This window comes from Varroa destructor, unplaced genomic scaffold, assembly GCF_002443255.2.
Source record: "Varroa destructor unplaced genomic scaffold, Vdes_3.0 BEIS01000004.1, whole genome shotgun sequence".
NCBI lineage: Eukaryota > Metazoa > Arthropoda > Arachnida > Mesostigmata > Varroidae > Varroa > Varroa destructor.
The window spans coordinates 833818-846360 of NW_019211457.1; the positions used below are offsets into that span (position 1 = coordinate 833818).

At 37.9% G+C, this 12543-nt stretch overlaps 2 protein-coding genes across 3 annotated transcripts; both read right to left on the bottom strand.

The window, feature by feature from the left end:
• On the bottom strand, positions 1-7289 carry REPTOR-BP (REPTOR-binding partner). 2 transcript variants are annotated; one of them, XM_022802250.2, is made up of 4 exons: positions 6708-7289; positions 4575-4871; positions 2154-2285; positions 1-1271 (listed from the first exon to the last, which is right to left on the bottom strand). In XM_022802250.2, exons 1-4 carry the CDS (start codon positions 6765-6767, stop codon positions 1098-1100), a joined length of 663 nt encoding a protein of 220 aa, XP_022657985.1. In that variant the 5' UTR covers positions 6768-7289; the 3' UTR covers positions 1-1097. The 2 variants fall into 2 exon arrangements, with proteins under 2 accessions (XP_022657985.1, XP_022657987.1); XM_022802252.2 differs by having other exon boundaries at positions 4716-4871; positions 6708-7258.
• Positions 7290-8577: 1288 nt separating this feature from the next.
• LOC111249010 (7-methylguanosine phosphate-specific 5'-nucleotidase A-like) lies at positions 8578-12533 on the bottom strand. Its single transcript, XM_022802247.2, has 6 exons — positions 12382-12533; positions 10913-11030; positions 10668-10786; positions 10315-10427; positions 9654-10005; positions 8578-9202 (listed from the first exon to the last, which is right to left on the bottom strand). Exons 1-6 carry the CDS (start codon positions 12388-12390, stop codon positions 8909-8911), a joined length of 1005 nt encoding a protein of 334 aa, XP_022657982.1. The 5' UTR covers positions 12391-12533; the 3' UTR covers positions 8578-8908.
• Between the last annotated feature and the right edge of the window lie 10 nt (positions 12534-12543).

Genomic DNA, 12543 nt, shown 5'->3' on the forward strand with positions numbered 1-12543 from the left:
TTTGAAAATGTTTTTAAATGTAAAAGCATTTATTTTAACTTTGTCTTTAATAACAACGCAAATTTTAGTTGCGTTTAACAAGGACATCAATTTTTATTTTCCCTATGTACAATCGGTTCACTACCGGAACCTTGGCCTTGTCCTATATATTCAAGAAACAATTTGCCACTCAACTGTCAGAAGCATCAGCGGACCTTAACGTCGTTTATTCGTTATGCTTCGTTTAACAGTATTTCCCTAAACTGTGTAATGTAGATCACATGATCGCATCAACAGAACCGTAGCTTTTGGGCGTATTGTTCGAGGTACCATTTTTATTTTCACTAGCATTTGTTTTAGAGAATCTTCTGCAGCTTAGAAAATGATAAGTAGTGCAGAATGAATACAATACTGTATTTTTATCGGGACATTAGATATACAGCTTAACATAGAATAGATTACCAGCAAACAAAAAGGAATAAAATCAATCTCAAACATTTCTTGAGACCTACGATTCTCTGTGCATTACCACAGATTTGGTCAACGTGGCAACGAGTTGTCCGTTCTGCATCGAAATCTACAAGGGCATCAACATTGGTATTAACTCTTTCGTATGCTCCGTTCTTTGCAAAACCTACTTACCCTTTACCTATAATGCCTGAAACACGCGTACCCAACACCAACAACCGCATAGGACGCGACAAGTCACAACTGTCTTTTCCTTACAATTAATGATCATATAAAATAACAAAAAATAAGGGCCCACAATATAGCCGCGCGCGCATTCCATTTCTTCTTCATTGTCGTTGAACTTGAATATGCGCTGCCTTCAGAGCAAATAAACAAAGGCAAGATCTGCCTGCACCTTAATGCCATTTCAAAATGAAACATCGTGTGTTTTAGATTCGACACGAAAAAAAAAAACTACGAAAAATCAACGCTTATCTTATAGACATGTTTGAGAAATGTGTGTTTAAAATAAATTTAGACATTTTTGTCCGCACAAAATGATCGTGAATGTAAAAACTCGTGTTAATGAAGACATAATTTCTGTGTACATGTCGCTTGAACAGGCAGCCGATGCTAGGGCGACGAAAGGAATTAGCAGCTGAATTCAGTTAGGTGTGGCTTGGACCTCCACCCCCACCCAACTGTTGTATGGCCTTTTTTGAGTCACAAGACGGACCCTTTCGAGCGTATTCTCGCCACGCATAATCTAATGGGTCTTTGAGCATCAGCTCAAGGTCGGGTGGCATTTTGCCATTATCGATCTCCTGGAACAACGACACATACTGGAACAAAAGAGAAGTCCCATTTAAAAAAAATGTTTACGTCACTGTTGAAACAAAAAACACTTTTATCAATGCTACTTCTAGCTAAAACAAAAACTCATATTTCAAATTGATACGGTTTTTTCTGATTTACGCGTTTTATAATGATTGTGCGAGGCTTTTTTAGGAATCTGCCTAGGTTTTTCTTGGCACGCGCTGGGAAGACGCAGCAGCGTACAGAAACAAACTATGCTAATCTGTATTAGGTAGGTTAAAAAACTAACAAATTTACTTTGTTGTAGCCGCACAATAACATTTTAAACTGAAAAAACTTCACCTATAAAAACAGGTACAGTGCTAATTAAACGTACTCTATGAAAACACGTCATGAAGTATTAGAATCTTCTTATACTCTGGTTATGTATTATTTACATGGCAGCTAGAAGGTTTTATGTTCTACAAAGGAATACCGACAAAAAAGCTGAATTATCCTGGCTGCATAAAAATTGTCCTAAGAATTTCCCTAGGCTTTTATGCAAGTAACTCAATTACTAGCGTTATAATTCATGTGATTTATAGAGTCATTTAGGTCTAGAATTATGCCTTGTACAATACACCCTTTTGATTGAATATTCTATAAATCGCTTAACTTTTCTGATCTTGTATTTGATGTGGTCATTTAAAGATGTATGTTACAATTATGGATTAGTCTTATACTCGCTAAAAACGAACCGATATCTTATGCTATCATAATATAAGCATTATCCCTCTATCAAACTGAAAATCCTTTGGAATAAAGGAATAAAATGTGCCCTTCTGAATTACAATACAAGCTATGTAAGCAGCAATGAAATTACAATTTTGAACGAATGCAGTATCTGAATGTTCTATGCTTGAACTAACCCGACTAAACTCTTCTCGAAGTGCAAGGACTGCCTTTTCCCGATGACTAACGAGTTCCTCGAGGTATTGATACCGTAATTTTTTACGGGCCCGGCATTCTCGTGCACTCTGTCGACTTCTTTCAAGACGAACCTGTAGATATACGACCACCCAATCGCAGAAAGGCAACCTTTAGAAACACTAATGTGACACAGTCGCTTAAACACAACATAAAAGGACATCATAAGATATTGCACGCTCAAGTCTATAATAACGAACATTCTATCTATTTCAAAGAGATTCTCAACAAACACCGAGTTTCCTTTCGAAATTCATATGAAAAATGATAAAATCATGAGAACACTATCAAAGGGTAGAAAAAATCGGTCAAAAACTAACGAAATAGAACCGCACGAAAAATACTCTATGCTCGTTATACTCGTCCAAGCAAGCGAGGCGTTGATCAATGTAAACTAAAACATTTAATAGTTTAGGGTTAGCGGCTCTAAAACATCAAAATTTTTATCAAAAATTGGTTTTGTGCTATTTACATAGCAGCTAGAAGGCTGGATTTGTTTCGAAAGGAAGTTGATGAGAAAATTGTGTCCAAACCACACGAGTCGCTATAGTTTTTAACTAGGGATGGTATATACCAACACAAAACCGAAAATCCAACTACTACAAAATCCATCAACTACGACCGCGTAATTATTTTTGTAATTAATTTTGCCGAACATACAGCTCATACGAAGACTCTACCCATTTATAAATTTATTATGACTGATAAGGTATTAACATATTTGAATAGATATATCTAGTCAATCTGATCGTAAATTTCTTTTGTTTATACATATTTGTATAACTTTGGGTAGTCCTCAAGAGCAAAATCATCACTGCGAAAAGCACAGCCACATCTACGGGATAAATATGTATATTTTAAAGATGCCCGTTTCTATACTACGGTCATATTAAAAGCTAATTCAGAGTGAGGCTCGCGAAAAAAAACCTGAAGTTCGTTTAACAACAACTAACTAACAAAATTATTTAGTTCAGTATTTGAAATGCACAATCCCAGCTTTACTTGTTACCAGGAATCAAGGTTTTGAATAGAATCTTGGATAGCTGTATAATTTGCATCTTGTTTGTTTTTTACATCAACCATACCAAATATAGTGCCTTGCATAAATAAGACCAACATGGTTTCACTCATCTGCGCATTGAGTGCATGAAGCATGAAACCAAGCAGAAAGCAGTCGATACTATACGACATTAAACGTTTCTCCTATTGCCATATATGCATCTGTGTACGCTAAGTATCCCTTTTATTCGAACATTACTATCATACTTCGACAAATTCCACTTGTATTGAATTTGATATGGACTTGTGAAAGCTTCTAAGAGTTGAAGCAATGACATTTAAACAGTAAGACTGAATACAGCGAGGGCTTCCTGAGAGCAGGCGGCTGGACAAGACGAGCTGAGTGAATCACGAGGACCTGGCTTGACTTGACGGCCACGAGAACCGCTTGATGGAAAAACCGCACACAAAGAATCTTCTAATTAGACAAGAATATACGTTGTCGGTTGTACTTTTGCTTAATTACGAAATCGAAATCTATTCCGTATTCTTTCGATGCGATGGAGCTCAACACGTCAACTGCGTCCTTTTTGATATATGCCAGGTTTATATACATGAAGTATGTATGCGGAGACAGGTTTTTTCCAAAAATACTTCAGTAGAATTAGAGGCGACCTCTACTTCCGTCAGCATCGATAGCATGGAGAGGAACGAACTCAACATGAACTAGCTAACGTTATATACGATTTCCTATCGTCATAAGCCAGTAACCAAAGACGTTTAGGTAGTCCCGAGCACACGTGCGGTGATTAAATTGTTTCCATCAAAGCAGTAGGAATGAAAAGCAACAAAGCAAAGCACGAATGAGACGCTTCAGCGGGTACTCTAAACGTCCGCTGATACTTTTCCTCATTCAAACTGCTCAGCCGTAAGTGCCTTGAAAGAATAGTAAAAAAAAAATCTTTGACACTAATTGTAGGCTAAGAGGTTGAATCAATGATGTCTCCGGGGTTTTCTGTCGCGACTATCATCATCACCATCAACAAAATAAATAGCAGGCAGTATCGATTTTTCCCCTTTTAATTTGCCATTGAGTAACGGGATTATTCAGCAAGCAGTTTAGTCCCTTACGAGATGCTTCTGTCGTCACTGTTATCTCAATATTATTCACGATATGATTGTTCCAATAGACGTGGGTTGAATTGAGTTTCATCGTTTCATCGATTGGGTTTTTATTCCTCTTCAATCAAGTTTCATCAGTCAGAGAGTAAATTTCAAGTTGTTCGTTCTTCGACTGTTGATACACGACGTTCAACTCTCGAGATCTTGATCCATGACTGGGGGCTACCATGGACTCCACTTACGTAGGGAGCTGGCGCGATGCCTGCCTGCTGTTGGGGTGATTCTGTGCTTGCTGTGCTGTCCGGAGAACCCAGTGAACTGGCCATGTCTGGATTGGCCATGTGGGTCAGTGTGGTGTCTTCTAAACGGCCCCCGAGGCGTACCTTCATTTCGGCACCCTTGCCGGGCGCTGAGCAGTGCATCCATGATGCTGGCAGGGACGTCGATAGCGGTACAACCGATCCAGCGCTCCCTTTTCGAGTGTTACGCCGTGTACGCTTCTGAGCACCAGGACTGAAGTCCAGATCACGTTCATCATCCTGAAAGTGAGAAGGACAATGCAGAAAAGCGAAAGGCATAGAAAAACACGAATAATACGATTGGTAAAAAATAAGTTAAAAATTGTTGCACGTTTCGTTACTTAATAAAACTACAGTACCATCTTTTTTTAACAATGACACAACCAAACATTCGGGTAGTACCGAAATCAAATAGCCTCAACCATTACGCCTATTTGATATTAATAATGAAATGCTGCAGCTTTGCTTGCCACACTCTCATAAGGTGTAAACCGGACATCCACATCCCCATTGTAAAAACAAAAAAAGTTTTTCCGAACATGGGGTTCTTAGGACTGAGTTTTTCTGCAAGGCGAAACTTACTAATTAAAATTGATCGAAATCTTGCAGTTTCCGAGACTACCTGGACAAACGTAAATATGTCTATACATCCAAGGTGTCTGAAAAAACGTGTACACTTTTATTCATTTCGATCGTCCTTTGTTGACGGTACTGTAACTAATGCCATTTACTTATGTTTATTGCAAAAATTTCTTTTATCACGCATTCTTCAGGAAACTATTATTAAAAACTGCAAATCTTATTTCCAACAACGCGATAGCTTATACATTTTTCTTGAAAATTCTCTTCTGAACCCATGGTTTTGACGTAAATATTTCATAGGTTGCCCTGCTTGTGTCTTAGACCTGATGCCAATGGACCTTTTTTGTAGATATAACAAACTCTGCACCATAAAACCGGGGACACTGAGAGATTTAAAAGCTGGAGTTTAGCAAGAATGCGTCACTACATCAAATTAAATTTTTGTTGAAGATTATAAACGAATAGCCCGCCGTTATCAGCAGCATATTGACCAAAACGATAAGGCCTTCGCAGTACGAGGAAAAGTTATACATTTAATAAATATTACTTCGTAATATAATTTAAATATCGTAATCTAAATATGAATGATATGAAGAGAAAACTGAATGTTTTCAAGCTATGTTTAAATTTTTATGGACTATCTAGACGAAAGATTTCCTGAAATTTCGTTGCAAGTGTCAAGAAAAGTCGCGCTTTTTGGTATCTAATATATATATTTATATATATATTATATATCCTGAATATAATGTACCCATATTGTCTGACGCTTTCTTTCATAAATGTGACAGAATCTTAACTGCCATTAACGGAAGCTCTGCAACTGGGGTTTTGGTTGCGCTTACCAATAATTACTATTGCCGCATTGCGTCAAAATTTTACTTTCTTTAGTTTTTATATGATACACGCCGCAATAGAAAAAGGAAAAAGAAAAATGAGGGCAAACGTTTTTTCCGTGCCGTTTGAAAGGGTAGTCTTCATAGCACACAGATAAAGAAACTAAGAAGTAAAGACCACCTATAATAGCGCGTGTGCATTCTTCGCACCGAAAGTCTATACCATTCCGCACGCTGAACGGTACAGCATGTTATGATGACATTTGGACATACTAGCATGCTCACCTTATGTGACTTATGTAGAAATGTATTATTTGGGCTCCTTTTGCTGTGAGTTCAATTTTCATGGTTGACTCAAAGCTAGTTATCACTAGCTGAACTAGGTACACCCGCATAAAGTGCGATTGTGAGCCAATTCTGCTACTGTCAGCTCGGGTGAACGCTATGTATGACAACCTACAAATGCATTAGTGGTGATCTAGAATTGGTGTTCGTTCTTTAACCCTCGTGACATTCACGACCCACGCCCAAAAGCTAATATTGCATCCACCAGTAACTGCCATCGATGAATAAGCTGCTCAGAATAAGAACTCCCAGACCCCGCCAACAAGATCAGCCTCAACGCTAATTGTTTTGATCGGGCCTTGTCAAGAAGTCTAACCTGCATGGCATAGTCATCGAGCGTGACAAACAAATCTTCTTTCGATTGGATCTCCATCATGTCGCCTCACAAAGACGCAAAAGTCTTCGCGCTGATTCAATCACACTTGTCTTTCTACCCGCACTAAGCTTACACAGATGGAACAACCGCAAGCTTGTTGACGACACAATATCGACTAGTAGCAAATCATTTCATCGTATGATGCCCTCAGCATTCTTACGATTGCACAACACAAATCGAGAAACTCCGATGCACCACTGTTGCGTATTTTCTGTGGAAAACGCTCCTGCTTTATTTTTATTCTGCCTGATGCCCTATCATGTCCGCAAAACAATCGTGCAAACAACTGCGCAGTAGACGACGAGACCTGCTGTTGTTTACCCCAGGCAGCAGCCACACCACGTAAATGTTCACAGCTGTTGTGATCGCCTGTGCTCACTTATTGGGTTTATTCGGGCCCAGTAAGCCAAAGCTCTTTCTCATTCTGTTGTTTCATGATGATGTACATGGTTCGTCTGACTATCATGGCTTCGTAATCGCGTGTAACACGGCTCTCTCCCTAAAGCTACCTACCCCGCACTTTTAGGAACGCTGCGGAAGCGCCTTTTTAAGTTTTCAAATTATTTGAGAAAATAGCGCCATTTTTTTTTCAATGGCAAGTGGTGTTTGGCGAAAAATTGAGTAGACTGGTAAATTGTGCGGATTATTTCTTTGTAGTGGATCATAAATGATTAATAAACGTAAAAATGATATCAATGATTCCAAAACAATACTGCTTCCTAACTCTATAATTTTATATATAGGCTAAGTTACTATGAAGTAAGATTAGTGGTTTGCTTTGGTCTGATTTATCTTATGAGGTTTCTATTTTAATTTCTTTAGTATTTTTAAAACTGTCTCGAACAAGTCAAATTCAAGGAATTCATGTCAAGTATTCGTTTTAAAGGACTATATCGTTAACATTTAATGTTCATTCAATAGGCAAATGCAAGTCGGTATGCTAGTTTGTATAATAACTGACCACGAATGATGAACACTGATATCAGTTCTTGCTTGATCAAGCAGAGCAGTAAATTCAAATTGATACTCTGGTATAGATGGCACTAGCCGTCATATAATTCCAACTCCTCCCCTGTGGCAAGAAGTTCTAGCAAGAATATCAACGATCGGTTCCGCCAAAAGAACTACGACAATACCAAGAAGACGTGACAGTATCGAGGCTGTTACCTGATCAAAATGAGGGACTGAAAGTAAAGGATTGAAAAGTAAAAAAGTTACCTCCCGTTCGCCCTGAATTCTATCTCAAAATAGAGAACGTCAAGATATTTTAACGTAGGTAAACTGAACTGGCCGAGAGATATGAATAAAAACTGATTATTGTCAACTTGACACTAAACACTTCACAGTTTTTTTTTATTTTGTAATGCAACATACCGTACGACAGTAATTATAAGAAAAAAAAACTGAATAGCTAAGTTAGAGACTTATCACGTCTCGTATTCAGACGTATGCAAAAAACAAAAAAAAATTAATACTAAATAAAACAGGCTTGAGCAATAGTTATATCTATGATGTTAGCGCCAGCATTTTATGCTCGAGAGACGCCATGACTCTAAGACAATACATGCATACCTTCGACTTTTTACAACAATTAGCAGCTGAACTAAACCTTAACGGGATACTTTTCTTTTCTATTTATGAAATGATCGATATATCTTGATCAATTCAGTCAATGCAGACAAGATATACAAAGCAAGGTGATTACTCTAGATTAATAAACTCATAACCATCTTATGACGACCGTTTTGGCTGATCTCCGACCCCAACCTAAAAAAGATCCTCAATTAACAAATTATTAACGAGCCGGATGTATGACTTCGCGTAAATGAACCGGAAACCAGTCTATCGTGGACTTTATTTTGATAATCAACGTCTAGTTCCATTTCGAGGTAGGAGTTATTACAGAGGTCAATTATAACACTTGTATTACTTTTAAAATACAAAAACCTTTGTTTGGCCTCTTTATCTTCAGTCATATTTACAATGTTAATTTGCACACCGTAAGATAATCTAAAATACTGCATAATCAATAATTTTTGCATCGGACAATGACTTCAAAAAATAGATTCTTCAAGATATTTTCAAACCTTAAATCAAATGCATGCACTCCAGATAACGCTCAAAGTTCAGAAGATCGCTGTTTATACGGCAGTAATGGCCTTGAAGATCTCAAAGGGTACGTTCATCGTCTGATCGTCAAGAAGAACTATGTCAAAATGCTCTAGGAAACTGGATAATCGATCCTCGATTTTGCTGTTCAAAAAACCAATTCTTAGCACTGTGCTATAACTGCTGGAACCCCCGTGAATATCGTTGAATTGAACTTCGTTGGGGCATCCATTTGACGGCCCCTGAACAATGAATGGTGCTCGGTCGATCATATGAGCGTCGCCCAGGTTGTCTCCAAGCAAAATGACGTTTCTCCGTAATTGTACCTGCATTTGAATCATTTACAGACATTTTCACTGTATATATTAGTGGTCACGAGCATGCATAGTAACCGAACTATACATGCAGGCCTTACGGACTGCTCTGAAATGTAGGACAATACGAATTAAAACTACTTTATTAATGAAAATTACCTGCTCCTACTCTAAAGCCATTTCACTTGAGATAACCGAATAACTGGCCCAGGAACATGTTATTTGCATCGAGTTTACTCAATGCAGTTCTCTCGATACAGCAGCGATTTTGTCTATTTCAAATAAGATTGATCAGAACGGATTTGGTCCTCTTACTAGTCTTCGAAATGCTTGACATCGAAAAATTTCTTTTAAACCAAAAAACTTCAGACGTGTCTTTATAGCAATACGTTTAGTAATCCATGTATATTTTCGCACGATCGTCACCCACTGAAACTGGAAACAAGTAAATTTAATACTTTACCTCCTTCCTAGAAAAATACTCCTTTGCAATAGGGTGTTCCGCGTTTTTGTTGTACGTATGTACTAATTGCTCCGGCGCTTGTGCTTTCGTTCCGTTCGCCGTGTCGGTGAACTTGAAATAGTTGGAAATAACTTTCACATTTGATAACAGAACTTGATTATGTGTCAGTGTATACGAGACAATCTCGCCTATGCCGGCGCTAAACACCAGACACGGTATATCGTTTGCCTCTAATAGTTTCAGCATATCAGGCGTTCGACACCGCAGCAAGATCTCACCCCGTCGAGCAATATCCCGCAAGTGTTCATCCTGGATTCCTGCCTTCACGAGGGTGGCATAGCTGTCGGTCCACCTATAAAGAAAATGCACCATGAGTAAGAGTTCGTTGCAAGGAGTCCTAGAGTTAACTTTATTTATGCCGTATAAAATGAACTATAATGAATGGTACAAGTTAGTTAAGGGAGATAAGCGAGATGCATTTAATAGAATGACAATAGCCAACCAATGGGTGTCACTTTTATTCTTGCGGGATAGCTGTCTGAGAAACATTTTTTCCATCCATTCAAAGTGTTGTTTTACCTAAATTCATCATCGAAGTAACTCCATATTTCAAAGAGTATATGGTTTGACGCTATGTCAACAACTGTCAGCGAATATTTACCATTTGACCATGTGCGGAAACTTCTCCTCGCGAGTCAGACTCGGATCCACCTCGATCGCGACATATTTTTCGTTCATTAGGCGGTAAGCCTCAAGTGCTTCCGCTGACAAGATCTTTCATGAAGGGTTATGAAGAGACAAAGCAAACATAGAAGGGTGTGAGATGTTATTTGTTTCTTCAAATGAACAAAAATATTATAAAAAATACATTACATTTTCGTTTATGATTCCGCTCAGAATATCGATATTTTTTGTATTTAGTTCTACTGGTTACCTTTGCGGTGTATGTCGAAACGCACACGAATGCTGTACAACTTCCAAGCTGCAACTGAACAGTTACATAATAAGCCTTACCGAAATTACCCGAGGATCATTTTCGACGACACAAAACGAACTTTTGATTGTCCGGCCTTCAAAGTGTGATCGTGACAAAGTACCGTCAAAGTCGCTGACCACTTGAAGAAGCGATGGGCCTAACCATGCGGAAAACGTCGCATAAGTGAGTAATAAATTTAGATGCATGAACAAAATTGTACAGAAACTTTGTCATGTCCAAATAATCCAATGCCAAAAAGAGATGCATACCTACATATACTGACCGTCAGAAATTAATTTTTGAATTTTCTTTTTAACCAAGTCGGCACGTTTTGTTTGAACCTTCGGGTTTGAGGTCCAAGAATCCATTGTTGCACGATGCCCAGAATCGTTTAGAAGACCCTGCAGTACAAAGTTAAATCGGAAAAACGATTTATCAATATTGAATGGCCAGTCAAGGGCACGATAAAGTCCTTTGTCGATTAATTTATGCAACTAAGTAGCATTAGTTCGTAGTCTAGTCGGTCATTTAGTTTTTGTAGTTTGCTGGGCCTTACTGCCCAAAACACACAAGCTAACTAAGCAATAATTTGTTAATAATCGAGTTGAATACTCCAAAAATACACCAGTCACAAAGAAAAAGACTGCTAAAGTAATTCGATATAAATCACTGTCATGATTAAGGATGGAGATTTTTTATTACTGCGATATAAAGAAGGTTATAAAGAGGTTCATGCGAGATTCTTACGGAAGTTTTCTAAATAGGTTGTCTATATATAATAAGATACTTCCATGATAATTTTTATGATACTCTGCGTACGAATTCGCTCGACAAAGGAATACTTGGGACTAACTGGGTTATCTACAGAGAACTATAGCGAAGTTTCCTTATAAACTTTGTAAACTACTGAGGAGGAATAACAACAGATCCAGCCAAATATTATTTCTGTGCTACCGTCTTTCGATTCGCCTTTTACACAAGTTGAATTCTATCATTAGTGTTAGTCATATCATGTATCGTGTCATATTTACGTGGTGAAGGTGTTGAAAAATTTTGATTATTAAATGTACGTGTATTTCGATGGATCAGGGATTTATATGCGGTAGCATATATGTAGAGATGCGTTGTACCGCCGCAACTCTAGGAACTGACTTTTTTTTATACATTACAAAGATATAGCTTACGCTTTTTATGGCTCTTTATGGCTTTTATGGCTAACTTCAACTCGCACCTTAATGTTTTTCAAGATATTATTCGGTATTTTATTATCCATAATGTGTGTGTATTCCAAAATATTTTCATTGACTGGTGGAATTATATTAACGTCAATGTGTTAATGACTAAGTTAATCTGGGTTGTTGCGCGCCATTATATGCAAGCAAGTCTCGCGAAGTTATCACTTTTTAAATAAAGTTGTCTCTATCACATGGAGTGCTACACTGAGCTCTGATTTTACTGGGTTCGTTACTGTATTATTAGTGTTGCCGCAGAAATGTTTCTAATGTTTTATTACATTAGCCAATAATCGATATAAACGATCGAAAGACGAACATTCACGTGATTCAGAATTGAAGTATCAAACCGTAATTTCACTTTATGTCAAATCACTAAAACCCAAAAAAATCATAGACACAGCAGATAACGAATGTGTAGCAGGTGTTCTCAGCCAGATAATGCCGCTTGAGGTTCGACTTTCTCAAATCGTATTGTACTTCTCTGTCAGTATCCGTTCATGATATTCAAGACGTTCACCTTTAGCATCCTGGGTCGATATACACTCTTTGAATAGCTGCAGATTTACTATTTATATATTCCCGAAAGGAAAAATGTCTGGAGTTTCACCATGACACTCTGCGCTATTAGTATATTTAGCGGGTTATATTTAGCATTCCTGAGCGGGTTCGCAATGTACTG